General features: G+C 34.0%; 9 protein-coding genes across 21 annotated transcripts in view; 4 read left to right on the top strand and 5 right to left on the bottom strand.

Moving 5' to 3' along the window:
- Window positions 1-21: 21 nt before the first annotated feature.
- LOC116344260 (rac GTPase-activating protein 1) lies at window positions 22-3,064 on the top strand. The gene is made up of 9 exons (XM_031772726.1): window positions 22-434; window positions 512-714; window positions 818-1,148; window positions 1,215-1,578; window positions 1,664-1,871; window positions 1,935-2,260; window positions 2,323-2,455; window positions 2,531-2,636; window positions 2,704-3,064. The coding sequence occupies exons 1-9, from the start codon at window positions 356-358 to the stop codon at window positions 2,796-2,798; spliced, it is 1,845 nt and encodes a 614-aa protein (XP_031628586.1). The 5' UTR covers window positions 22-355; the 3' UTR covers window positions 2,799-3,064.
- Window positions 3,065-3,137: 73 nt separating this feature from the next.
- LOC116344261 (syntaxin-4) lies at window positions 3,138-5,655 on the bottom strand. Its single transcript, XM_031772727.1, has 9 exons — window positions 5,640-5,655; window positions 4,859-5,001; window positions 4,702-4,794; window positions 4,492-4,597; window positions 3,868-4,116; window positions 3,721-3,797; window positions 3,510-3,647; window positions 3,334-3,444; window positions 3,138-3,262 (listed from the first exon to the last, which is right to left on the bottom strand). Exons 2-9 carry the CDS (start codon window positions 4,889-4,891, stop codon window positions 3,188-3,190), a joined length of 882 nt encoding a protein of 293 aa, XP_031628587.1. The 5' UTR covers window positions 4,892-5,001; window positions 5,640-5,655; the 3' UTR covers window positions 3,138-3,187.
- Window positions 5,656-6,746: 1,091 nt separating this feature from the next.
- LOC116344006 (rac GTPase-activating protein 1-like) lies at window positions 6,747-9,955 on the top strand. Its single transcript, XM_031772363.1, has 10 exons — window positions 6,747-7,277; window positions 7,376-7,578; window positions 7,681-8,005; window positions 8,064-8,493; window positions 8,559-8,751; window positions 8,818-8,845; window positions 8,993-9,290; window positions 9,361-9,493; window positions 9,571-9,676; window positions 9,753-9,955. Exons 1-10 carry the CDS (start codon window positions 7,196-7,198, stop codon window positions 9,836-9,838), a joined length of 1,884 nt encoding a protein of 627 aa, XP_031628223.1. The 5' UTR covers window positions 6,747-7,195; the 3' UTR covers window positions 9,839-9,955.
- Window positions 9,956-10,762: 807 nt separating this feature from the next.
- LOC116343684 (dynein regulatory complex protein 9) lies at window positions 10,763-12,047 on the top strand. Its single transcript, XM_031771890.1, has 2 exons — window positions 10,763-11,455; window positions 11,605-12,047. Exons 1-2 carry the CDS (start codon window positions 10,763-10,765, stop codon window positions 11,992-11,994), a joined length of 1,083 nt encoding a protein of 360 aa, XP_031627750.1. The 3' UTR covers window positions 11,995-12,047.
- LOC116344038 (inosine-uridine preferring nucleoside hydrolase-like) lies at window positions 11,985-13,961 on the bottom strand. 4 transcript variants are annotated; one of them, XM_031772406.1, is made up of 6 exons: window positions 13,538-13,961; window positions 13,127-13,422; window positions 12,885-13,067; window positions 12,695-12,818; window positions 12,477-12,619; window positions 11,985-12,403 (listed from the first exon to the last, which is right to left on the bottom strand). In XM_031772406.1, exons 2-6 carry the CDS (start codon window positions 13,331-13,333, stop codon window positions 12,086-12,088), a joined length of 975 nt encoding a protein of 324 aa, XP_031628266.1. In that variant the 5' UTR covers window positions 13,334-13,422; window positions 13,538-13,961; the 3' UTR covers window positions 11,985-12,085. The 4 variants fall into 4 exon arrangements, with proteins under 4 accessions (XP_031628266.1, XP_031628264.1, XP_031628267.1 ...); XM_031772404.1 differs by having other exon boundaries at window positions 13,649-13,961; XM_031772407.1 differs by having other exon boundaries at window positions 13,793-13,961.
- Window positions 13,962-14,295: 334 nt separating this feature from the next.
- On the bottom strand, window positions 14,296-16,572 carry LOC116344081 (pyrimidine-specific ribonucleoside hydrolase RihA-like). 7 transcript variants are annotated; one of them, XM_031772464.1, is made up of 6 exons: window positions 16,417-16,572; window positions 15,397-15,633; window positions 15,154-15,336; window positions 14,964-15,087; window positions 14,756-14,898; window positions 14,296-14,689 (listed from the first exon to the last, which is right to left on the bottom strand). In XM_031772464.1, exons 2-6 carry the CDS (start codon window positions 15,586-15,588, stop codon window positions 14,378-14,380), a joined length of 954 nt encoding a protein of 317 aa, XP_031628324.1. In that variant the 5' UTR covers window positions 15,589-15,633; window positions 16,417-16,572; the 3' UTR covers window positions 14,296-14,377. The 7 variants fall into 7 exon arrangements, with proteins under 7 accessions (XP_031628324.1, XP_031628330.1, XP_031628328.1 ...); XM_031772470.1 differs by having other exon boundaries at window positions 15,397-15,628; XM_031772468.1 differs by lacking the exon at window positions 16,417-16,572 and adding an exon at window positions 16,190-16,248 and having other exon boundaries at window positions 15,397-15,628.
- Window positions 16,573-16,768: 196 nt separating this feature from the next.
- Window positions 16,769-21,340, top strand: LOC116343620 (kinesin-associated protein 3). 2 transcript variants are annotated; one of them, XM_031771805.1, is made up of 9 exons: window positions 16,769-17,389; window positions 17,464-17,581; window positions 18,063-18,219; window positions 18,324-18,566; window positions 18,636-18,772; window positions 18,879-19,049; window positions 19,113-20,042; window positions 20,121-20,860; window positions 20,957-21,340. In XM_031771805.1, the coding sequence occupies exons 1-9, from the start codon at window positions 17,169-17,171 to the stop codon at window positions 21,096-21,098; spliced, it is 2,859 nt and encodes a 952-aa protein (XP_031627665.1). In that variant the 5' UTR covers window positions 16,769-17,168; the 3' UTR covers window positions 21,099-21,340. The 2 variants fall into 2 exon arrangements, with proteins under 2 accessions (XP_031627665.1, XP_031627666.1); XM_031771806.1 differs by lacking the exons at window positions 16,769-17,389; window positions 17,464-17,581 and adding an exon at window positions 17,811-17,945.
- A 169-nt stretch (window positions 21,341-21,509) lies between these two features.
- Window positions 21,510-22,216, bottom strand: LOC116343622. The gene has a single exon (XM_031771810.1). The coding sequence runs from the start codon at window positions 22,085-22,087 to the stop codon at window positions 21,650-21,652; it is 438 nt and encodes a 145-aa protein (XP_031627670.1). The 5' UTR covers window positions 22,088-22,216; the 3' UTR covers window positions 21,510-21,649.
- Window positions 22,217-22,350: 134 nt separating this feature from the next.
- The window catches only part of LOC116343621 (actin cytoskeleton-regulatory complex protein PAN1-like), a 3,461-nt gene continuing 2,587 nt past the window's right edge, over window positions 22,351-23,224 (bottom strand). For 2 of the 3 annotated variants that reach the window (XM_031771808.1, XM_031771809.1), the window contains exon 7: window positions 22,351-23,224. This exon ends at the window's right edge or, in 1 of these variants, runs on beyond it. In XM_031771808.1, the coding sequence (XP_031627668.1) occupies window positions 22,461-23,224 (764 nt within the window). In that variant the 3' untranslated portion in view covers window positions 22,351-22,460. The other variant, XM_031771807.1, reaches the window with a different exon arrangement.

The raw sequence follows: 23,224 nt of genomic DNA, 5'->3' as shown, positions 1-23,224 counted from the left end.
CCAACTGAAATTCATATTCAAACCGTCAATCTGATGTGAGGCGTGCATTACATTGGTGTTAAATGAATATTCATTCTAATTTCAGCTAGCGATTTAGTTTGGACATATTTTGAATCGTATGAACGAAATTAAACAACATAAAAAACATCGATCAATTCAAAACGTTGAAAAGTTTTCAGAAAATTCAGTGCAAATCAAAAAATAGATAAAAATTTACGATTAAGAAATTGAAATCCAGTGCTGTTTGTATTGTCTTCCGTACATTCACGAAAAAAAAACACGAAAAAATTAGTATGCACATTTGATTACCAACAATTTGAAAAATAAAAGAGTGATTGATTTGCAAATAGAAATCATGGAATTATCATTAGTCGCAAGTTTCGATGAGCTGAGACGGTGTCAAGATATTTTGACAGATGGTACAGCTGAAATCGGTAAGTGTAATTTGGCACATATAATGTATGCATTTTTTTTTTGATTGACACCATTTCTCTATGTATAACAAATGTAGAATTTCGTCGTTTTCTACAAATCATGGAAGAGAGTCGATTGCAATGGCAAGCTACAACGGCCGAAGCACAGCGCTTGCAACGCGAATTAGACAAGTGTTTGAGAGAACGTTCGGATTTTGAGACAAAATTATTTCATGCACGCCGATTATTGGAAACAGAAAGCAAAGCACGAAAAGCCGCCGAACTTGAACGTGATCATTTGGTAAATATAGCATTTGTTTACAAAAATCTATGCATTTCTATGTTATAAGTCAGAAAGAGAGCATGTTTAACTATTTGATGACTATTTATCGTACTTGATACAGGAAAAAAAATTGTCCAGAGCGTGTGAATATTTGCACACAGATCGTGAGATCAACGATGAAACACGTAACAAATTGGCATTTTTAAATATGTCATCGCGTAAACGGAAATCAAAATCGAATCGTTTCGTTGATGAGAATTATGGCAACGAAATCAATTCGACCGGTTCATTTTTATCGGATTTATCAGTAACAAAGTCGGAAGAAGATTTTCTTGAAATGTCAAAACCATTCAAAAAACATCGTCCATCGGTGAATGCCCCAACCACACCATATGCTGAAAGTAAGCATGCACGGCGTAGTGCACGAAGAAGCATGGATTTGCGTAACAAGAGTAAGTGTAAATCATTCGAGTGCTTTTACATCGAATTTTGAACACCGATTTTTTTCTTTGGCGTAGAAAATGCTAGCATAGTCGAAGTGAGTGGATCAGATAAAATTGTTGCAACGACAAAAGTGTCGATTCCGCAGGGAGATGGACCAATTCAAGCCACATCAACTATTGAGACTCCGTCATTGTATCCAAAAATCGATACAACCGAACAGCAATATTCGAAATGTAAGAAAAAAGCACCCGACACTCCATTGTTTACACCAACACGAAATTCAATGAAGTTACAAGAAGATTATCCAATGCCGAGCGCTCCTCCACTACAAGAAGTGACCAACAATCCGAAATTGTTGTTAAATTTACAAGGTCGCCAACATGAATTCTCAAGCCGGATGGTATTACGCTCGGAAAATTGTGCATATTGTTTGAAAAAGTGAGTGACACACTGATTTTCTTTATATTTCCCTTAAAAATGCGTGTTTAACATATGTTTCGTATGAATTCTCTTTGAATATTAGATTCAGTTTTGGTACATCAGCTTTGAAATGCCGTTTGTGCAGCGTGTATCTTCATCAAGATTGTAAGATTCAATTTGCAATGGCTTGCGTTCCAAAAAGCCAAGGAACACCGGGATTTAAAAATGGCAAGCAAGGCTATATCTCGGAATATGTACCACTGAATGAAGGTCCAATGCTTCCGCCACTGGTCGTATACTGTATAAATGAGGTTTGTTTAATGAAAATCAATGATGAAAATTCACTCTAAACGCTGGTTATTATTGTGCCATAGGTTGAAACACGCGGTCTTTCAGAAGAAGGAATTTATCGTGTATCGGGCTCAGAGAAGGAAGTCAAAGCACTCAAAGAACGATTTTTACGCGGCAAAACACCACCAATATTGTCAGGCATCGACATACACGTCATTTGTGGTTGCATTAAAGACTTTTTGCGAAGTCTACGGGAGCCACTAATTCCAACTAGTCTATGGAAGAATTTCTCAAATGCTGTCCAAACAGTCGATGAGGCAACTGCTGTTCGTGAATTATTTGCTGCAATCAATCAATTACCACAGGCTAACCGAGATACATTGGCATTCTTAGTCATGCACTTGCAACGGTATGTATATTGTTTGTTGGTGTTTTGCCAAGACATGATGTTAATTTTATTCCTTAAAACAGTGTCGCAAGTTGCAAAGCCATCAAAATGCCGACTGAAAATTTGGCAAAAATTTTCGGACCAACTGTAGTGGGCTACTCGTCGGCTGATCCTGATCAACATGCCATTTTCACCGAGACAATGATTCAGAAGGATGTAAGTAATCAACGAACGACAACATCATGACACTTTGGTGGCAAAATATTGAAATCAATGCGTTTTTTACTTTAGGTGATGCTTCACTTATTAGAAATTCCAACGGATTATTGGAATCGTTTCATTTTGGTCGATACTACTGACGACGAAAGTCAAAAAGTTTCGGGATATTCATTCTTTGGTAAGTGTGATTCAAAACATCAATCCTAACAAAATGAATTATTTTGTCGCTTTTATCTTCCGTCTAGGTACACCAAATGCTCGGCCATTAAATGCCACCATGCTGCGTAAGGAGCGAAAATTCTTTGCCACACCGCCATACAATACGACACGCCGACATTAAAAGATTCCTTTTTGAAAGAGAGAACACAGCATCAAAATATACTTAATCAAAACAAACAAAAAACATATTTTCAGTATTTTCGTATCTATGTTGTAAATGCGCCAAGGCACCAACTCACAATTTTAATTTTTAAGTTTCTTTTGTTCGTGTTACAGTGACATCCTTATCACTTAAAGAAAGCCTGTGTTTTTTGTATCCGCCACGTTATATAGAAATAGTTCCGTTTTTTTTGTGAATTTTTTATCGTATTAAAGAGTTACATATTATTCCAGTCTCGAATTTATTCAAAAAACTGAAAAAAATCTAAACGGAATATTCGGCTGATATTAAACAAAAAAATTAGAGTTAAATATACACAAAAAATATATTTCGAATTTCATATTATTATATTAATCGACAAATATTAGAATAAGAATAATCACGGTTAAAATAACGGCCAACCAGAACAAAAACCAGATTTTCCACTGAAAACAAATGAAAATGGTTTCAAAATGTATACAAATAAATGCACTTATATTCGATTGATTAGTGGTACCTTCATTCGTTTGATTTTCATTTCACGTGCTTTTTCGAGTTTTGCTGCACCCTTATCAATATTGAGGGTGGCTTGTTGCGCAAAGTATTCAACTTGCGATATCAGAGGGCTCTAAAAACAACACCACCACCATTCATTGAGATGAAGAACATCGTTTGATATAAAATAAATTGTACCTGTTCGATGACCAAAGCGGAAATTCTTAGAAACATGTCGCGTACTTCGATCAATGATCTCTCCACCTTCTCCAATTCGGAATGCCGTACGAGCAACTCGCGTAATTTGTTACGCTCTGTTTCGGTTTGTTCAAGGAGCTTGAAAGTGAAAAAAACGATTATTCATTAAACGTTAGAGATTCATTGATAAATTATTCTCAAACAAACTCACATTGCCAACAAAAAATGAACCAGTGTTATTTGCAGCAATTAATGCTTCGGTTTCCTCTTCCGTAATATATGCATCAACTTTAATAAAACGTCAAAGATTCATTTCTGTAATTTGTTTAATCCAAAATGTTGCAAAATATAATTATACCAATTTTTGCTTGACGCTGAATTGTCTTCTTTACACGTTCTTCATACTCGGCTAAAAATTGTTCGTGGCGCTTCCAAACGCCAATAAAGTCCTCTCGAACCGAATAAAAATGTAATCGTTTCACTCGAGCAATCACACTGGTGTCCTCGGACTTTGGCAAATCAATTTCGTGTTCTTTCATGTGAGAATAGACCCGTTGACATAGAGACATATTTTCCAATCGCAGCTTCTCCATATTTTCCGGCAACGCTGCAATTTTAAACGGCACGGGCCGAGATTTGTAAGTATGATAACGTGAGTTAAACAAAATGTGTGTAACTCATAGGGATCTATTTGATTGATTAATTGAATAGGTTCGGTCATGACATTGCATATACTTTCGTTGCATCTCTCTCTTCTCGCGTTTCTTCTAATATGTATTTTTTGTAAGCACGCACAAAGTAAAACAAAGCAGTATCATTCCTTATCTCGACATTCAATCTCAGGAGTGCGAAAGAGAAGAAGGGAAAATATGTGCAATGATTCAACCGAATAAGTTATTTTGAATTTTTTTCATTCAAAAAAAGAGTGATTAACTGCTATATAAAGAGTGCAATATAAACATATTGAACAAACATGACTCACATTTTTGTGACGATGATTGAAATGTTTGAGACATTTCACGTATGTATCCTTTCATTGTTTCGATGTTTTCCCGAATTATTTGGAGCCATTGTCTGATTGTTGTGTACTTTGAGAGAAAAAAAACAGCACCGAAATGTGAATTTAAATTGTACCAAATTGAAATTCTTTCAACAATGGCCTGTGCCAGAATAAAAAAAACCATGAACTCACTTCACTGAGAATATTTTCAATTTGTAATTCCACTTTGTTGGCTTTAATATCGATAACTGTGTCTCTCAAGTTATTTTGTTGGCTATTGCACAACTGAAAAATGAAACGAACGATTTTATTTTATTTTCAGTATATTCACTCATTTTTTTTATTTTACCCTTTTCAATTCCTCCATTCGATCTTTAACCATGGTTTGTTCTTATTTCGCGGAAAGCGTTGTTGTTGCGGTTTTTCGTGCGAACAAGTTATATCATCTAATTTACACTGACGCTCCCATTCGTCTGAGTATTTTGGTAAAGACTAAGTCAAGATAAGTATAAAACGACCTTTCAATTTGGAACAAATACATTAAATGAACAAGTGATAAAGAAGAAGTGTCACATGGAATAAATTGAGTGAAATGTGTTTATAAGTTGGATAAGGTACTTGTGATGATTAATTGTACGAAATGTGCGAGACAATACATGCGCAATTCAGTTACTGTTTTACTATCTCATCGCTCCAGTCTGTAGACAAAAAAAATATAACAGAAAGAACGATAAGTGCAAATAGTACACGTTATTCACACTTTTGCGGTGCCGGTGTACGAGATATGTGTGTGTTTTTTTAATATATTTGTTATCTCATACGTATATACACAATTCCACATATACAACGATCAATACCGATCACAACTGGAATCGTTTGCAGTACAAAAAGTGTCGTTGCGCCCTCGCATTTTATAATAACAAACGTTAAGTGTGCAAATGATTTTGTTCATTTTGCTCACTTGTATTTCTCAAGTTGAAAGACTTTTTAACAATTGACGCTTTCGGCGCAATGTAGGTGGAATTTGTGCCGGCTGTGCATTTCTCACTTTTCTAATAGCGACTTTTTGTCCTCAATGTATTTTGTGATCGCAATGAATTGTGTGAACACTTAACGTTTTTTTTTATTACCAGTCGTATTTTACACTAACAAAATGACGGTTTTAAATCAGAATTTAATTTGTTTTAGTCTGACTTTTGCTCTTCTAGTGTATTCTTTAGCTGTTATAAGACTGTTGTATCAAAAAAATCACATCCGTCCAATAAGCTGAATTTTCAATGACCAGCAATACAATAAATTTTGTTATATACTCGTTTTAATTAGCATCAATTAAAACCAATAACCACAACGTCGCATGATCGTTTATGTATACAATACGAAAATGGATCGGCAGTTTGTGGTACGATGTATTTATTAGTCCATATTTATAAAACATTGTTATTCTTTTAATTCAGGTCATGCAACATTTCTTGAATATTTCGATGGATTACTGCTTCAGTTTTATCAGTCAAAACTTATATATTACTTAGAGAAGAGATAGGTATCTAATGAAATCTACCTACCTAAAAGTTACCTTTTTTCGTTTTATTTTTATATTTTTAAACAAACAACTATTTCAAACAATAAGTTTATTTTTCAGATATAGAACCATTCATTCATCCTTTGCGTTATATTTTCAGACAACCGAAATAAAAAAGAAGTCACTATGACTTTTTTACACTTTTTTAAGACGTTACATAAAATGTTGGATTTAGAAAATCGATACCCTGGGCAAAATTATGAGGATGGCCAAAAAAGAGGTCGATTTTCCGAAAAAAAAAATCCAGGTATACTTCGAAACAAAATGTTGTACGCTTACCTACACTTTCTCTACACTTAATTTAAACCATAAATTTTGGAAAAAAATTATGTAGCAAAATGATCAGTACACAGCCACTATGACGCTAGGAAAAAATATTTTTTTGTTGCATTTTTACTAAATATGAATTGGATCAATAATTTTTAATTGTTATTGCATTTTTAGAGGGAATTTCCTCTACTTTAATTCAATGTTTACTTGGTAATTTTACCTTTTAAATTTTTACGAAATTATAAGAAAAAAGCATTTTTTGGTGTTTTCATTGCTTTCTAAAGAAAAATCAATATAAAATTTTCAAATATTTTGAAAAAAAAAGAAAATAAAAAAAATCCCACCATTTAAAATAATTCTCGATATAAACAACAACACATTCAAAAATATGGCGCGTATAAAATGAGTGAAATATTCGTGACGTAAAGTTGGTACGCCACATGCATTCAACTCAAATGTGTTCAAAATCAAAGGTGCAATATGATGCGTGCAGTTAGAGTATTGGAGTAGGCTTGCTTTCGGTTAGAGTTGGATTGGTGAACGGATATATATCCAAAACAGAAATAATAGCCGTTCGTTTTGTTTATAGACGATGTGTTTTTTGTTTGAATTGAAATAAATCGAAAAAAGTTGATTCAAAAAAAAGTTTGAAAGAAATAACTTCAAATTTATTAAAAATATAGTATGAGACGCTCCGTGTATAGAATTCCAATGCATTGAATGATTAGTGTACATGTGGAAATAATCTAAAATTTTCTTAAAATTGAAAACCAAAAGAATTAATTCGATCCATTTTGGTAAATACGAAGTGAAAAAAATAATAATAATAAAAAAAGAATGGAAATATCGTCGATAGTAGCAAATTTTGACGAATTACAACGATGTCAAGATGTTTTGACAGATGGTACAGCCGAAATTGGTACGATTTGGGAACTATTTGTTTAATTTGGCTCTTTTTCACATAAAACACGTTTGACATAAAAGTTTATAATTCAAAAAAATAAATTTCAAATCCAGAATTTCGTCGTTTCCTTCACATCATGGGTGAAAGTCGTATGCAATGGCAAGAAACAATTGCCGAGGCGCAACGTTTACAAAAGGAGCTGGATCGATTACAAAGAAAATACGATGACTGTATACAAGAGCGATTGGATTTTGAAACGAAATTGTTCCATGCTCGTCGATTGCTTGAGGCCGAGAGCAAGGCAAAGCGCCAATTGGTAAGAAAATTTCGATTGAAGGGTTAAAGCAACCCTCTCTCAACTCAATGACAGATGCGAAAAGGAGCCGATAATAACAAACAATTTGGTACATTTTTCTAGGAAGACAAACTCTCAACCGTGTGCGATTTCTTGCATACGGACCGAGGGCTAAACAATAATGTTCGTGACACATTGGCATCGTTGAATATGTCACACAAACGAGGATCCAGATCAAACCGATACGAAGATCGATATTGCAATGAGATCAATTCAACTGGGTCGTTTTTGTCAGACTTATCGATGACTCAGTTCGATGATGATTTTCTTGAAACGACAAAACCATTTAAAAAGCATTGTCCATCAACGACAACAACAAACATTTCATTCGTAGAGTCGAAACAAAGGCGCCGCAGTGCCAGACGGAGCATGGATTTATACAGCAAAAGTAAGTGTGTTCCGCTAATCTGATCTCTTCAAATATTTAAACCGTCATTTTTCTGCAGAAAACACAAGTATATTTGATCTAGATGAACCAGATCAACTGATAGCCACGGCTACAATAACAATACCACAAGATAATGGCCCGATTGAGGCCGTTTCAAAAATTGAGGCCGTTCCAAATGCAGCGCTTTATGAAAAATTCCGAAAGATTGATACCGAAAATCAAGCAAGTGAAAATTATCCCGAGATTGTGACGACAACTCCAACGAAGCAATCAATTGGATCATCAACGTTATCCATTGCATCGAAGCTATCGATTGACTCAAAGAAAACATTTGATTTGGCGAAAGATTCGCCCGTGCCGAGTGCACCACCATTGGAAGAGATTACCAATAGAAATGAAAAGCTATTGCCAAACATACCAGCTCGCCAGCATGAATTCAATAGTCGTACCATTATACGGTCGGAATCATGCGTCTATTGTCTGAAAAAGTGTGTGATAATCATAATTTGTGTGTAAAACATTGAATGTAACGGAAGTATATTTTGAATTTTAGATTACGTTTCGGAACATCAGCTCTGAAATGCCGTATGTGTAGCATATATCTTCACACCGACTGTAAGGCACACTATACAATCGCTTGTGTTCCGAAAAGTCATGATAAACACGGAAAACACGGTCATATATCAGATTATGTTCCGGCTGAAAATCCGATGATACCGCCACTTATTGTGCATTGCATCAGCGAGGTTTGTTTCATATGAAAACTTTCATTGCACTGAATAAATAATGATAATAATTAAATATTTTGATAGGTGGAATCGCGGGGTCTGTCGGAAAAGGGTATTTATCGTAGCATACTTACTTAAAAATTACTATTCCATTACTCTACAATTTCTGATCCATTCCTTTGATTCTTTTTCCATTCTTGTTCCATTACCTATTGATTAATTTCAATATTTTTCATTCTTTTCTTCTGATCATGCCTAGGTATTTATCGTGTATCTGGTTCAGAAAAGGAAATCAAATTACTCAAAGAACGAATATTACGTGGAAAATCAACGCTGAATTTATCCACTGTTGACATTCACGTAATTTGCGGATGCATCAAAGACTTTTTACGTGGCTTACGAGAGCCGCTTATTCCATCGAATCTCTGGAAAAACTTTTCGAATGCCGTCCAATCAATCGAAGAGAAAAAGATTGAACGACAACTCTATAATGCTATTGACCTATTACCGCAAGCCAATCGCGATACATTGGCATATCTTATCCTACATTTGCAAAGGTTCGTATCTGTTAAAATGTTGAGAGAGGCAGAGATGGTTTTTTTAATCATGATTTTTGGATTTTTGTAGAGTTGCCAATTCAAAAACGGTGCAAATGCCAATCGAAAATTTGGCAAAAATTTTCGGTCCGACTGTATTGGGATATTCATGTTCAGACATTGATCACCATGCTATTTTATCAGAGACAATGGTACAAAAAGACGTAAGTAGTGTTTTGAGAAGTTCATGAAATTCCATTTGATTCGAATGAAAATAAACCAAATATATTGAAACCATTAGGTAATGGAAAACTTATTAAAAATTCCTGCCAATTTCTGGGCTCGTTTTATCAATGCCGTATCAACCAGAGCAGACAGTCAAAAAGCAGGAAAATACTCATTCTTCGGTTATTTTCTTTTCCTTTCCATTTCAATTGAGCTGTTTCGTTCACTCACTAAAGTATGCTATTCTTTTAATTTTAGGTACACCGAACGCTCGACTATTGAATAGCACGATACGTAAAGAGCGAAAAATCTTTACAACACCACCATATTCATCAAGACGTTGAAAATTTATTTTTAAATTGAAAATTCATAATTGACTTCTACTAAATTTATTAGTATTTATACCAAAAAAGTAGTTTATAATGTGTTTGTATTTAAAATTATTGAAAACAGTGAATAAATGCACAAATAATGAATAAATATATATTAAATTTTTCCAATTGTTATGTACTCAATGTTCAATTGAAGACGTTATACATAAATATTAAGTCGGGATCGCTAACTTATTGCAGAAAATGCACTTTAATGGTTACATAAAGAATTATAAAAGCGAATGGCATCAATCAACTGTTTCCGAAATTCCACGCAATTGAATCAATTGATGTTAATTTAATGATAGTGAATTGTTGTTGTTATTTCATTGCTATGCGAGCGACGATGAAAGTGAATTGAAACACAAATAATACACATCAGTGAATTTACTATTTCATTTTCATTAAATGCTTTTAATTTTATTCATTTATTGTTTTGCTACCACGTAGCAAGCAACCAAAGTATTTTTTTTTAAACTCCCTGATTGAATTAAGAGACATGAAAAAATGTTGTCTTATTGTCAATAAGTTATTGATAATAGAGTCTTTTGAGTCAAAATTCGAAAATTTTGTATGGGGTGAGACTTGGTGAAATTATATATTTTGGTAAGAAAGTTTTTGCATACCATTTGATAAATCCGATAAATTTTGAGTCAACAAAATGCAATAAATGTATGTATGAAAACTTCACGAGATTTGTATAAAAGGCACCAAAAAGGTTGCATAGCAACCGATGCGTTCATAGTTTGTGGACGATAAACAATGATCCCTTGAATATTCATGTGTGCTGTAACAGTTACTGAATAATATTCGAGCTGCATAACTTGTATTACTGTTTAAAACCCAAAAATGGACTGGAATAAAAGAAACATACAAATTACGTTTTATAAAGACTATATGAAATATTTATCAAAAGCACAACATAAATTGGACGAAGACGATTGTGAAAGATTACAAAAGCCATTGTTATTGTCACATTTTGAAAAATCAGCATTAGTGTCTGTGTTGAAAGAAACAATCTCGAAAATAGTTGTTGTAAATAGTGGTTCCGATGGAAAAATCGTTGAGCTACCGACTTCCAAGCCGCCGATGCACGTTCGATTCAACAAGCCAATTCTCGATAGATTTTATAACGAGGAAACATTGGAACCGCTTCGGGAGTGCTTCAAAGCAATGTCAATTAGTAAACTCGAATCCGATATTGAAGTCATTCGTTTTGCCTTGGAAATGTGTTGCAAAGACATAGAGAATGGTGCTTTTCGAAATTTTGCTGAATTTATTTTCAGTGAAAATCGTGAAGCATATGATGAATATAGTTTATTGAAAGCCTACTGTGAAAACATTGAAAAATTGGAAGAGTTACACAAAGAGCTTAAGCATAATCGTAAAAAAAATGAAGATCTCATTTTGAAGTTGGATGAAGATTTGTTCAATTTGAAAACGGAATGTGAGAACCGAGAAAAAACAAATCGCTTCGAAGCGAATATGGTGAAAAAATGGGAAAATGCTCGTCAAGAGCAAGTAGATGCAGTTTTTAACCATGAACTCAAAACTTTGTATCAGTCTCGTGATGATTATGAAGAGAAGACGGTATGACACTGGTGTTGATATTTTTTTTTTTTTTTTTCAGTCTTGAGTACTTTTTTTCATATTGTCGAGTAGTAGTGATATAAAATAATCATATCATGGTTTATATCTTTGCTAACCCATTAAGAAAATTCGTTTTTATTGTTGGATAGGAACGCGAGTTGGTCGTTATCAATGAAATTCTTGCATTTTATCGGGCAAAATGCACGAAATTGGAAGATTCAATCAAATCATGGCAACAAAGATACGAAACCGAACGAATAGAACTGGACGAACAAATAAAGCATACCGAAGATAACATTGAAGATGTTAAATCCAAATATGAATTGATTCGCCATCAATACGAAGAAAGAGCAAAATTTATTGAGGAGTATTACATTGAACAGAAACAATTAGAGGAAATCAGAAAAATGGAAGCAAGCAAACAAAAAGCAGCTACAAAAATTCAAGCTTGGTGGCGTGGAACAATGGTTCGCAAACAATTGGGACCATATCGACCGAAGAAAAAGAGCAAAAAACCAAAAGCCGCAAAAAAGAAATAAAAACATTTTTATTGTAAAATCAGCGTGACATACTTATATTAAATTAATAAAGAATTGACCCAAAATAATGGTGGATAATTGTAATTCTTCATCATTGGGGTGTGCCAGCTAAAATTAAAGCGTTTTTCACTTCCTCCTCATTCATAGTTTGAATCATGGTGATATTGTGTTTGTTTCGACGGTTGTGATCCAAAACGACTTGCCCCCGAGTATGTGCTCCTTGCAATTCAATTGTGGCATGGTATTGTCGTTTTGTGAGTATACATTTTTCGGGAAATAAAAATGCCGCTGTCAAATAAGCATCACACGGTGCGAAAGAATCACAGTCTTTATATGCAATTTCATCTATTTCATTGAACAATGCCACGTTCTTACATTTAACGTGTTCAAATGTTTTGAATCTCCATTCCTAAAAGGAAAAACAACTTATTAGCTTACTATTTCTAGTAGATATGCGTTAAAATTGATGACATTTTTCTTACTGTCGATATTAAGAGATTTTCTTCAAGACAACATTCCCAAGGAAGAATAATAATGGGACAGGTTACTGTTTCCAGTACGATATGGACAGCTTCTGGGTCAATGTAAAAATTGAATTCAGCACACGATGTTGTATTTCCAACTCCTTAAAGTATAGCCACATTTTTAAATCTATTAGCTATTCCACATAAACCACATTTGAGAACGACATCGAACTGACCTTGAAAATTTCCGCCCATTATGAAAATTTCACAAATTTTGTCTCTGATTTCTGGATAAGTTTTAACAGCCAATGCTATATTGGTTAATGGCGCGAGGCAAATAAGTGATATTTTGTGTGGATGCTTTGAATACAAGAAGAAAATTAATTGTATTTTGATATGGTTCTCAATTATGATAGATGAACTAACCTCTAATATCAAATCTCTGATGATTTCAACAGCATGTTTCGGTTGAACCAACGTTTTTACGTCACTGGGATAAACATTTGTATCCCAAAAATCAACGTCACAAAATCCATTTCCACCGTACCATGTTCCTCTCTTCAGCTCCCCTGGAATTAATGCCTCTGTTGCGCCTTTGTAAATTGGAATCTAAAAATCAATGGGTTTCAATCATTTCAATTTAACGTATAAAACAGATATTAACTTACGTCAGTGCGATCAAGGCCGTCCAAGATACGGTATGTGTTTTTAATCGAATTTTCAACCGTTGTATTGCCATTCACTATTGTAATTGCCAACACTTTTACATTTTTTAAATGTTTTTCTGCTTTCAGTAGCATTTGCAGCGCCCAGGCGTCGTCAGCACCCATATCTGTTTCAAATACAACATATTTTTCTGTTGTTTCCGTCGTCATTTTAACGTGATATTGACTTGAATGATTCACAAACACTGCATAAACCGCGATAGAATATTTGAGTTTACAAATAAGTTGTTCAACTACAGCTATAAATATAATGAAATAATCAGAGTTCTTATTTAACGGCAATGTATCGATAACTCCACAACTCCAACAAAACGTATGATTAAATTTGATGGGGCATATGCATATTGCACTCACATAAAAAAGAATAAGTAAGTTGTAAAAAATGAACACAAAAAAGATGTAAATGTGTGTATTATCTTTGGTGATTTGCCTCTTGATGTGTGTAATATATCAGTGGCTGTTCACCTTTTGCTTGGGACATTTTAAATGCCCTATATTATTTTGATCTTTGAGACAATACAGAGTGCCTGATATCTTTGTAAATGCTCAACTCTTTTTCTTTCGTCTGATACACGCTACATTTGTATTTAAAAATAACTTTCAAAAGACCTTTTTAAATATGAATCATCAATTAATTAGTCAAACAAGTGATTTTCTGAAGCTTTTTGTTCACAGATTACAGAATTTATTATATTTTCGAACTTTGCAAACAATAAAAAATTGTGTAGTGAAAATTCTCACATATGATACACTGAGTATTTCTTTAATCTGCCTTGTTTCGCAGATCGTATGAAACTAACTTACTGCTTATGACGTCTGGTTATATTGAGTTAATTCGATAATGAGCATGTTGATATGCGTTCTGACAAATTAAATAAAGCTCAAGCGTTGTATTATTTCACAGATTATAATCCCTTCTGGATTTTTGATAAAAATTTTGATATCGAATTTTGAAATTGTTATAGTGTCTTCATGTAATTTCTTTAAGTCTGATTCGATTTATTTTCGTATTTTGAATGCAAACATTTGGATGATAAAAATAGAACAATTTATATGATATAAACGAGTTAATAGCTCGAGTCAAAGTCGCCAAAGAATTCACAACAACAGTATAAAAAAATTATCATAAAATAGATTTTATTCGTTAGTTTACAATTTGTCAAAAAGTAAGATGACGTCACTGTCTCTTATAAGCTATTTGACGGTAAACAGAAGAGAATTTTTTATTTCATCTTCGTGCACAGTTTCAATGACGGTGACGTTGTATTCATTAATTTGTCTATGATCTAATATCATTTGTCCACGAGTATGAAGTCCTTGTAGTTCAATCGTTGCGTGGAACTGTTTTTTGCTTCGTATGCATTTTTCCGGAAATAGAAAGACTGCCGTCAAATATGCATCGCATGGCATAAAACAGTCACCGTCTTTGTATGCAATTTGATCAAATTTATTCATTAGTTCTATATTTTTGCAGTTGACGTTTTCCAAATTTTTGAATCTCCATTCCTGCGAAAATCGAACAATCGAGTGAATATTATCGAAATGGTTTTAAATCAGTTATAATCTCCGCACCTTCGATATAAAGAGACTATCTTCAAGGCAACATTCCCAAGGAAGAACAGTCATCGGACACTTAAGTGTAGCAAAAACAATGTGTACCGCTTCTGGATCCACGTAAAAATTGAATTCAGCGGATGATGTTGTGTTTCCTATTCCTGAAAGTACGTTCAAAATCGATTACAACAACAACATATAAGCATTGTGTTTTTCGCTTTCTAACCTTTAATATTGCCACCCATTATATAAATCTCAAAAATTTTGTCCCTGATCTCTGGATAAGTTTTGATGGCCAATGCTATATTGGTTAATGGCGCGAGGCAAATAAGTGATATTTTGTGTGGATGCTTTGAATACAAGAAGAAAATTAATTGTATTTTGATATGGTTCTCAATTATGACAGATGAACTAACCTCTAATATCAGATCTCTGATGATTTCAACAGCATGTTTCGGTTGAACCAACGTATTAACGTCACTGGGATAAACATTTGTATCCCAAAAATCAACGTCAGAAAAACCATTATTACCGTTGAACTTTACTATATTTAGTTCAACCGGAATTAGTGCTTCTGTCGCTCCTTTGTAAATTGGAATCTATAAAAAATGCTTTCAATAAATCGATCTCAATTGATTGATTGAAATAAATCGGCTTACATCGGTTCGATCTAGACCATCCAAAATTCGGTACGTGTTTTTTATTACATTTTCAACTGTTGTGTTTCCATGTGAAACTGTAATCGCAAGTATTTTTACGTTTTTTAAATGTGTTTCGGCTTTTAGCATCATTTGTAGGGCCCAAGCATCATCGGTGCCCATATCTGTATCAAATATTACGAGTTTTTCCATAACTTCAATTTATTTACACCTTTTCAGTAACGTGCGATTTCTATACTGAAAATATACAACAATAATTTGATATTTTAACTTAACTATTTTAATTATTTATTCATGCTTTGATTCTAAACCTAATTGTTAGTCACGTATCACGAAAATATATATTTTATGATGACATTTATTTTGATTAATATCAGTTTTTGCATAAGAAGAAGCAATCTCTCTATTCAGTTTCTATAAAAAAAATATACACTTTATTCTTTTTCCAATATTTTATGCCACTTGTTTTTTTTTACCTGTTTTAATGCCAACGTTTCAAACTAATGTAAGTGACAAATGATCTGTCACACCACTAATTGAATTTAATACGTTAGAGATCATAAATATGTTAACTAATAATAAATGTCATCTAATCTATATCAATAAGTTATGATACAAGTGGTCGTGAATTTCAATCATGAAAACTGTAAAAAAGTCTTAAAACATGTGCTCACGAAATGAAATAAAGGGAGAGATAAGCAAAAAAAAATATCCTTTAGAATTAGGTAAGGCAGTAGATCAAATTACAAGTTAACAGCTGGTTTTGTTGACAAACATAGGTCTTATCTGTTACCGTGAAAATACTTCATTTCATGGGCAAATTCACTAGATTTGGAACAAGATTTACATTTTCTAGAACAAACATTTGATAATTGATTGAAAATATGAATGTAATTATTTTCCTTTGTATATTTACGAATATATATGTCATGATCATACGGTATCATTGATTCATACCGATGTTTTTATTAAAATATTTTGTCTATATCAATTGAATGCATCGAAATAAATGCGCCTTACTCGTGAGTAACGATTTTTTTTATTTTTATTGTGATGGAAACGTTCTTCGTTCAATGTTCAGATGTTGTTTGTAAATTTTTGACTATTTTAAAATAGACCAGAGTCGTTTAGATTTTGGAAAAACAATAATTTCTTCTACTTCAAAGCCGAAAGAAATCACTCGAAAGCGTCGAAAAATGTAAACAATAAAGTTAAAATGGTTATTCGAATGTAACGAAAACGCACACTCACTTTGACTTATATCGATTCAATTTGGTTGAAATATGGCAACACTATCGCATCAATACGCACTGTCTTTGACGGCGATATGTTCCGAAAAGAGAATAAGAGTGGTTGTTTAGTATTTAATAAAAGTGACATTGAATTTGCGTTCGGCTCATGACATCCAATGTCAACGACACACAAAATATATAATTGGGTCAAATGAACAAATTTAAAGAGAATCTACCTACCAAAACTGGGACCGTGAAAATAATTTAAAAGAAAAAAAATTGTTTGACAATAGACATTTTAAATGAATATCCATACAAACATGGAGTAGTTCAATGTGTGTGCGTTTTGAGTTCGAACAAATTTTGATTGTAACATTTCATTCCAATTATAGCTACGTTCACTTTTAGTTTCGTTTCTCGATTTTATTTTCTTATGATTTTTTATTTGTTTGTGTTGGCCAGCCAGCCCAGTGGTTAACATCTATTATTATCGATACTTAACAAATAACTAATTGAGTGGATCGATTGAAGTGAACGTGTATGTTTGCTGAGCTATTTAATTTTGTTGCGGGCATCACTTTATTTTTATTTGTGATCCATTACCTTTGTTATATCGTTCAAACGTTATCGATAAATCCAAGCACTGCCGAGTCAACAAATAGTAGTGATTGCATCGCAACCGATAAACAACGTGAAAATTTTGCTTCAAAATCGACTCGGTCTATTGCAATGCAGTCAGAAGATGCAAAATATATCAAAAAGTAAGTGAAAGACATCTGGATGTTGTTTGTTTTCAAAATCTCTATTTTGCTAAAACGAAAATTTACATTTTCAGACGTTTGAAAGGCGGGAGTATTGAACCACATCCATCTGAAAATGCCATAATCATCAACTATACGCTAGAGGCAACCGTGTTCAATGAGCCTGGTGATGCGATGTTAGAAAAATCAAAGGTACATTGCAGTATTTACATTTCGCAATGATGTTGTTTTTTTCTAGTGTTTGTTTTCATTGGCACAAATTATCTTCGGTCTCGCAATGAGCCGTGCGTTAATTTGCAGTGGTCATACAGTATTCACACAGTATGTGCGCGCGTTGTAGTGTTTTGTGTATATTGCATACAGTGAAACATACATAGGTCGTAGTGGAACAGTTGTGACATTTGGCAAGAGTTGAGTGCAAGTGTTTTTTTATTGATTTTTCTCGCTCGTATCGTAGCAGTTCAGCAACTGTTCTACACTCAAACGCAGTCATTCTGTGCTGTATTGTGACTCATTTCACATCGAACCACAACAAATAATTTATTCATTTGGTTTTGTGAGCATATTTTTGTTAGAGTTGACAATAAAAACAAATTCTCAAGCAATTTATCCAAAAATATCCGTCAATAATAACGGCAATCCATTTTTTATGTGTTTTTTTTTTCAAATACAGAATTGTCAGCGTATATTACGATTGCCAACACTTAATTCACGTTGCGATCCAACTGCTTTGGCCAAAGAAATCGTTGAAAAATGTGACATTATCCATAAATCGCAGTTAGCTGAAGTTCAACAAATCATTTACTATTTAAAAAAACGCAGCGAAAGCGGTAAATTGACCAATTTCAGATGAGATATAATTTTGTATCCATTCACCATAATTGAGTGTATCGATTTTTTTTGTACATATGTGTGTATGTGTGTATTTTTGCAGACGGATTTGACGTTATGAACAAAAGTGCTGGTTCACTAAAGCAGTCACGCCTTAAATCAGCGTACGGTTCGGCTAACTCAATAAAAGATGCATCGCCCGCCGAACCAGAAAAAGCATCCATTCGAAAAATTGACGAATATGTCGATCTACTGTATGAAGACTTATCGGATCGAATTCGTGGATCAGCGTTAATTTTACAATTGGCACGAGTTCCGGATAACCTTGAGGAATTACAAAAAAATGGTGCGCAATTGCCACTCCCCTCAAGTTTACATTGTAATTAATTTTGTTTAATTTTTTTTGTCATTACAGAGGCTGTTTTAAGTGCATTGTCTCGCGTTTTACGTGAGGATTGGCGAAAAAGTCTGGATTTATCCACCAATATTGTTTTTACTTTCTTTTGTTTTTCCACTTACTCACAGTTTCACAATGTTATAACTCAATATAAGGTGAGTTTGTAACATGCAAACTTTTATATATATATTTTTAAACTCAAACAAGTTACGTCACTCTGTTATGTACGAAATAATTAAACATGCACGCTTTATTTTTCAGATTGGATCTTTGTGCATGGATGTAATTGACTGTGAATTGAAACGATACGACACAATGCAATCAGATTTGGAGAACTTCAAGAAATCTTTTGACAATTTGAATGCAGCTGCAAAAGACCAAAGTAAAAGTTTTGATGATTTGGATCTCGTCAACGAGGAGAAACCAAAAGAGGTAATACTATTTCGACAAAAAAAAATGTTCGAGTCATTTGATTTTATTCATTTTTTTTGTCAGATGGAACCACCACGTCGACGAATCCCAGAGTTGAAACAACGTCCAAAGTCAGGAAATTGGTCAAATCAATCGATAAGTATGACTTCTTCTCTACTCCGAAGTCATACTCTGAATAACAGTTACCATGATCGTCTATCCACGTCAATGTTGAGTCCAACAAGTGACAATGGCGACATTCAAAACGATCCGAAACGAAACAAAGACGAATTTGATCGACGTAATAAGCAGTTGCGTGTGTTTGCAAAAAAGCAGGAGCAATTGATTCGTGTTGCATTTTATTTATTATTAAATATCGCCGAGAATACAGCATTTGAGGAGAAAATGTGCCGTAAAAGTATAATTCGAATGTTGGTGAAAACATTGGATCGACAAAGTGTTGAATTGCTTATGCTGGTCGTTACATTTTTGAAAAAACTCTCCATCATTCGTGACAACAAAGACGAAATGAATCGAATGGATATTGTTACAAAATTTCCAAGGATATTACAAAGTACCGACACCGAATTACTGCATGTAACTCTTCGACTTATATTCAATTTGTCGTTTGATGCTTCGCTTCGATCGCAAATGATTCGAATTGGTCTGTTGCCGAAAATGGTGACCTTCTTGAGCGACGAAAAACACCATGAAATTTCTGCAAAAATCTTGTATCACTTTAGTGTGGACGATAAAGTTAAATCAATGTTTACATACACTGAAGCAGTTCCACTGGCCATTGATATGTTGCTTTTGAATTTGAATCCAAAAGTTGATATGGATTTGAGTGCATTGTGCATAAATCTAGCGCTGAATAAACGAAACGCGACACTAATGGTTGAAAATAATCGTTTGCACACAATAATGTCGCGTGCGTTCAAGTATCAAGATTCACTTTTGATGAAATTGGTTCGGAACATCTCCCAGCATGAATCTCTTCGTAGCCATTTTGTGGTAGGTTTTTTTTCATCAATAATCAATATTCTATGTTAGTTTTTCAAACAAGATGTCTAATGTTAACTTTTAAAATAGGATTTCGTCGGCGATTTGGCTCAAATGCTGACAATATGCGAAGAACAAAAGTTCACAATTGAATGCCTGGGCATTTTGGGCAATTTATCGTTGCCTGATTTGGATTATTCTGCCATCATTCAAAACTTTGATCTCATTCAATGGATAAAAAAAGTTCTCACTCCGGGCAACAAGACTGATGATCTTGTATTGGACACAGTTGTATTTTTGGGCACATGTGCTTGCGATGAAGCGTGTGCAATGTTACTTTGTCGATCCGATATTGCTTTGGCTTTGATCGAACTATTGAAGGCCAAACAAGAGGATGACGAAATGGTGCTTCAAATTATTTTCGTCTTTCAACAAATTCTTCGCAATGAAAGTACACGAGACTATATGATTAAAGAGACCCAAGCGCCAGCCTATTTGATTGATTTGATGCACGATACAAATCCAGAGATACGTAAAGTTTGCGATTACTGTTTAGATGTGATCGCGGCCACCAATTCAGAATGGGCAACTCGCATCAAATTGGAGAAGTTCCGTAATTACAATTCTCAGTGGCTTGAAATGGTGCAACAGCATCAAGAAGAAAGTGATATGGATACATTCTACGATCCAATGGACGCTGACGATGACAATGATTTGCCAGCCTACTTGCCCGCAGACTTCATTTACCAAGCGCAACAACGTGCACAATCTGATGATGCCACGTCTACCAATTCTTCGGCAAATTTTATCAACAGTCGACCTGTTAGTCGGTAAGTTCTTTTTTTGCCGATTTGAATGGCGGCGAAAATGTTGATTTTTTCAAATAAAAAACATTAAATTAATTGAATATTTTCGATGCAATATAGGTACAGCAGAGATTTTGATGATTATGATCCGATGGATTCGAGCACAAAAAGCCGTGATGAAATAGACAAACCCGAATTGATTACATCGAAAAATATTCGAGCTGATTCGGGTGATGTTGAAGTACTTACGGAATTGGAATAGACATGAATTTTCTATATACGCGCAATCGAATTTGGAACAGTAAAGTTACCATTCACTCAATACAGTACACGTGAGGAACGTTTTTTTAATAAAGAAAAAAAAAATCTAAAAATTGCTTTTGAAAAGATAGAAGCGTACAACTTGCTTACATAGTGCATTCCAAAATAATTAATTGTACAACAGACATTATTGTATTTAACAATCAAATCAATTTACTATTTATTTTCATTTTTTCTTCGAAATTTGATTGTGTTTTATTTATTTTAATTCCAAGTTATGTGGTAATTTCACAATTGCAATAGACTTTTAAGTTCTAATTTTCGTTTGAACCTTGATGGTTTTATTTCTAGTCTTTCACTTTATGTGATATTTATCTAAAACAATGTTTTTTTTTAAAGAAAACTTCTGTTATTTTAATTTTAAGCTAGCATTTCAATGGTTTAATTTGACACATTTTTTCTGGAATTTGTATACAATATTCAATAAAACGCTATTCGATTCTTATAAACTAAAAATGGTGTTTTTTTCTTCTTCTTTTTTTAAATTGAGATTTATTTGAGATCATGATCATCAGTGTCCGGTATTTCGGCCAATGCTTTTCCCAAACTGTCGTTAATTCTCGTTTGAATATCATCAGCCATCAAACCAATGGTTTCATCCAATTTTGCCAAATTCATTTTTTTCGTCTCAAATTGTTTTTGGTATGTTTCCAGTTTTTCGATGTCATCGAGAAATTTTTCAAATTTGTCCCACCATTCTTCCAATTGTTGTTCACTCCCCGACTCCTTGCGATCGCGTTTCGTGATTTTCGTTGAATCCAAAACACTTTTAGAAGCGTCAAATGTTGAAAGTTCCCCCAAAAAATTGCTGTCTTTTCGACGTGTTCGATTCATGTGATTCGTGTTAAATGTTTCCAAATCCTCTAAAATCTCGGTCTTTGTCGGTGGTTTTGGTGGATTACCATCCAACTTTGATTTTCTTCGGAACATTTTCGATTTATTTTGAAGATTTACCAAACAAATTTAAGAAAGTTGAGTTTTTCAAAACAAACACACACAAATTTTGTAATATTGTTCAAGTTTTATTTTGACAATTATTGATGATGTTGACAGTTTTCAGAAACGTCACTTACTGAACGTTTATAAGGGAAAAAACACTCATTTCTCAAATTGAGTGAAAATTTCAAATGGAGAAAATTATTAATAACGTTTTTCTTCACTGCAAGAACATTATTTTCTAATAATAACTTTTTTTTTTGGTGTAATAACTCAACAAATCAAATATTAAACAACAAAAAAACAACAATAAATAAATAAATGTTAACTTAAAATTGATAACAACAAATTATTCAATCATATGAATTTAGTTTTCTTCGCTGGTTTTGAATATTTTATGCAACTTCTTGATACTTTCCTTTGCACGATTGGTTAGGTAGCCATCTACATGCCCGGCAATTGTTACTCCATGCATAATTTTCTCGAGAGTTTTGCTAAACTTTTCTGCTTTTTCGGCACTGCTCATTGCTCGATACCGTTCAAGGAGTCTCGGCCGTTTGGTTGTCGTTGTCTCTGCTAACGAGTCGAATGGTTTTGGTGTCACAAAAATGTCTTCTTCTTTAGTTGCACGTTTGGCGTGCTTTTTACTACGTGTACCCGGTGCACGGAACATTTGTGCGAGAGGAACCAATGGACCTGCTATAAGGCCAGGTCTGAGAGGAACTGATTGTGGCAAAGCTGGTATTTGCGGTAGTTGTGGTAGTGCTGGCAATTGTGGTAATTGAGCTTCGGCCTGACGTGCACTATCATTTACACCTAACAGAATTCGACTGAGCAATGGATGACCTTGATTCTGTAGAAGTCTCATAAGATTGGTTCTGGCATTTTCAAGGGGATCGGCGCTTTGTTGTGGTGCAATTGGCATTGCTGAATTCGCTCCTGACGATGAATCGGCTGCACCTGAAGATGATGCTTGGCCAGCAGCTCCTTGGTTTATTTGGGATACTGCCTGATTAATTCTAGCCGCAATTCGTTGACCCAAAGCTGATTGTCCTGCTGCCGAATTTGCTCCTTGCGAAGAAGATGCATCACTTGAAAAATCGGCCATTCCGGAAGATGATGCTTGGTCTG

The sequence above is a fragment of the Contarinia nasturtii genome, unplaced genomic scaffold (assembly GCF_009176525.2).
Source record: "Contarinia nasturtii isolate CC-2019 unplaced genomic scaffold, AAFC_CNas_1.1 Cnas_scaffold_1037, whole genome shotgun sequence".
NCBI classification, from domain to species: Eukaryota; Metazoa; Arthropoda; class Insecta; order Diptera; family Cecidomyiidae; genus Contarinia; species Contarinia nasturtii.
This window is presented reverse-complemented; position numbering and strand designations above follow the sequence as displayed.

Bases quoted from the DNA above. Each gene is read 5' to 3' on its own strand.
- LOC116344261 (XM_031772727.1), bottom strand. From the start codon at position 4,891: ATGGTTAAAGATCGAATGGAGGAATTGAAAAGG. The intron at 4,598-4,701 runs GTGAGTTCATGG...TTTCTCTCAAAG, and splicing joins TTGAAAATATTCTCAGTGAA to TACACAACAATCAGACAATG. The intron at 3,798-3,867 runs GTATAATTATAT...GTTTTATTAAAG, and splicing joins TCAGCGTCAAGCAAAAATTG to TTGATGCATATATTACGGAA.
- LOC116344260 (XM_031772726.1), top strand. From the start codon at position 356: ATGGAATTATCATTAGTCGCAAGTTTCGATGAGCTGAGACGGTGTCAA. The intron at 435-511 runs GTAAGTGTAATT...TAACAAATGTAG, and splicing joins AGATGGTACAGCTGAAATCG to AATTTCGTCGTTTTCTACAA. The intron at 1,149-1,214 runs GTAAGTGTAAAT...TCTTTGGCGTAG, and splicing joins CATGGATTTGCGTAACAAGA to AAAATGCTAGCATAGTCGAA.
- LOC116343620 (XM_031771805.1), top strand. From the start codon at position 17,169: ATGTTTGCTGAGCTATTTAATTTTGTTGCGGGCATCACTTTATTTTTA. The intron at 17,582-18,062 runs GTACATTGCAGT...TTTCAAATACAG, and splicing joins CGATGTTAGAAAAATCAAAG to AATTGTCAGCGTATATTACG. The intron at 20,861-20,956 runs GTAAGTTCTTTT...GATGCAATATAG, and splicing joins AACAGTCGACCTGTTAGTCG to GTACAGCAGAGATTTTGATG.
- LOC116343622 (XM_031771810.1), bottom strand. From the start codon at position 22,087: ATGTTCCGAAGAAAATCAAAGTTGGATGGTAATCCACCAAAACCACCG.
- LOC116344006 (XM_031772363.1), top strand. From the start codon at position 7,196: ATGGAAATATCGTCGATAGTAGCAAATTTTGACGAATTACAACGATGT. The intron at 7,579-7,680 runs GTAAGAAAATTT...ACATTTTTCTAG, and splicing joins GCAAGGCAAAGCGCCAATTG to GAAGACAAACTCTCAACCGT. The intron at 9,291-9,360 runs GTTCGTATCTGT...GGATTTTTGTAG, and splicing joins CTTATCCTACATTTGCAAAG to AGTTGCCAATTCAAAAACGG.
- LOC116343684 (XM_031771890.1), top strand. From the start codon at position 10,763: ATGAAATATTTATCAAAAGCACAACATAAATTGGACGAAGACGATTGT. The intron at 11,456-11,604 runs GTATGACACTGG...ATTGTTGGATAG, and splicing joins ATGATTATGAAGAGAAGACG to GAACGCGAGTTGGTCGTTAT.
- LOC116344081 (XM_031772464.1), bottom strand. From the start codon at position 15,588: ATGGAAAAACTCGTAATATTTGATACAGATATGGGCACCGATGATGCT. The intron at 15,337-15,396 runs GTAAGCCGATTT...CATTTTTTATAG, and splicing joins ATGGTCTAGATCGAACCGAT to ATTCCAATTTACAAAGGAGC. The intron at 14,690-14,755 runs GTGCGGAGATTA...CGATTTTCGCAG, and splicing joins ATAGTCTCTTTATATCGAAG to GAATGGAGATTCAAAAATTT.
- LOC116344038 (XM_031772404.1), bottom strand. The intron at 13,068-13,126 runs GTAAGTTAATAT...ATTGATTTTTAG, and splicing joins ACGGCCTTGATCGCACTGAC to ATTCCAATTTACAAAGGCGC. The intron at 12,620-12,694 runs GTCAGTTCGATG...CTATACTTTAAG, and splicing joins AATGGGCGGAAATTTTCAAG to GAGTTGGAAATACAACATCG.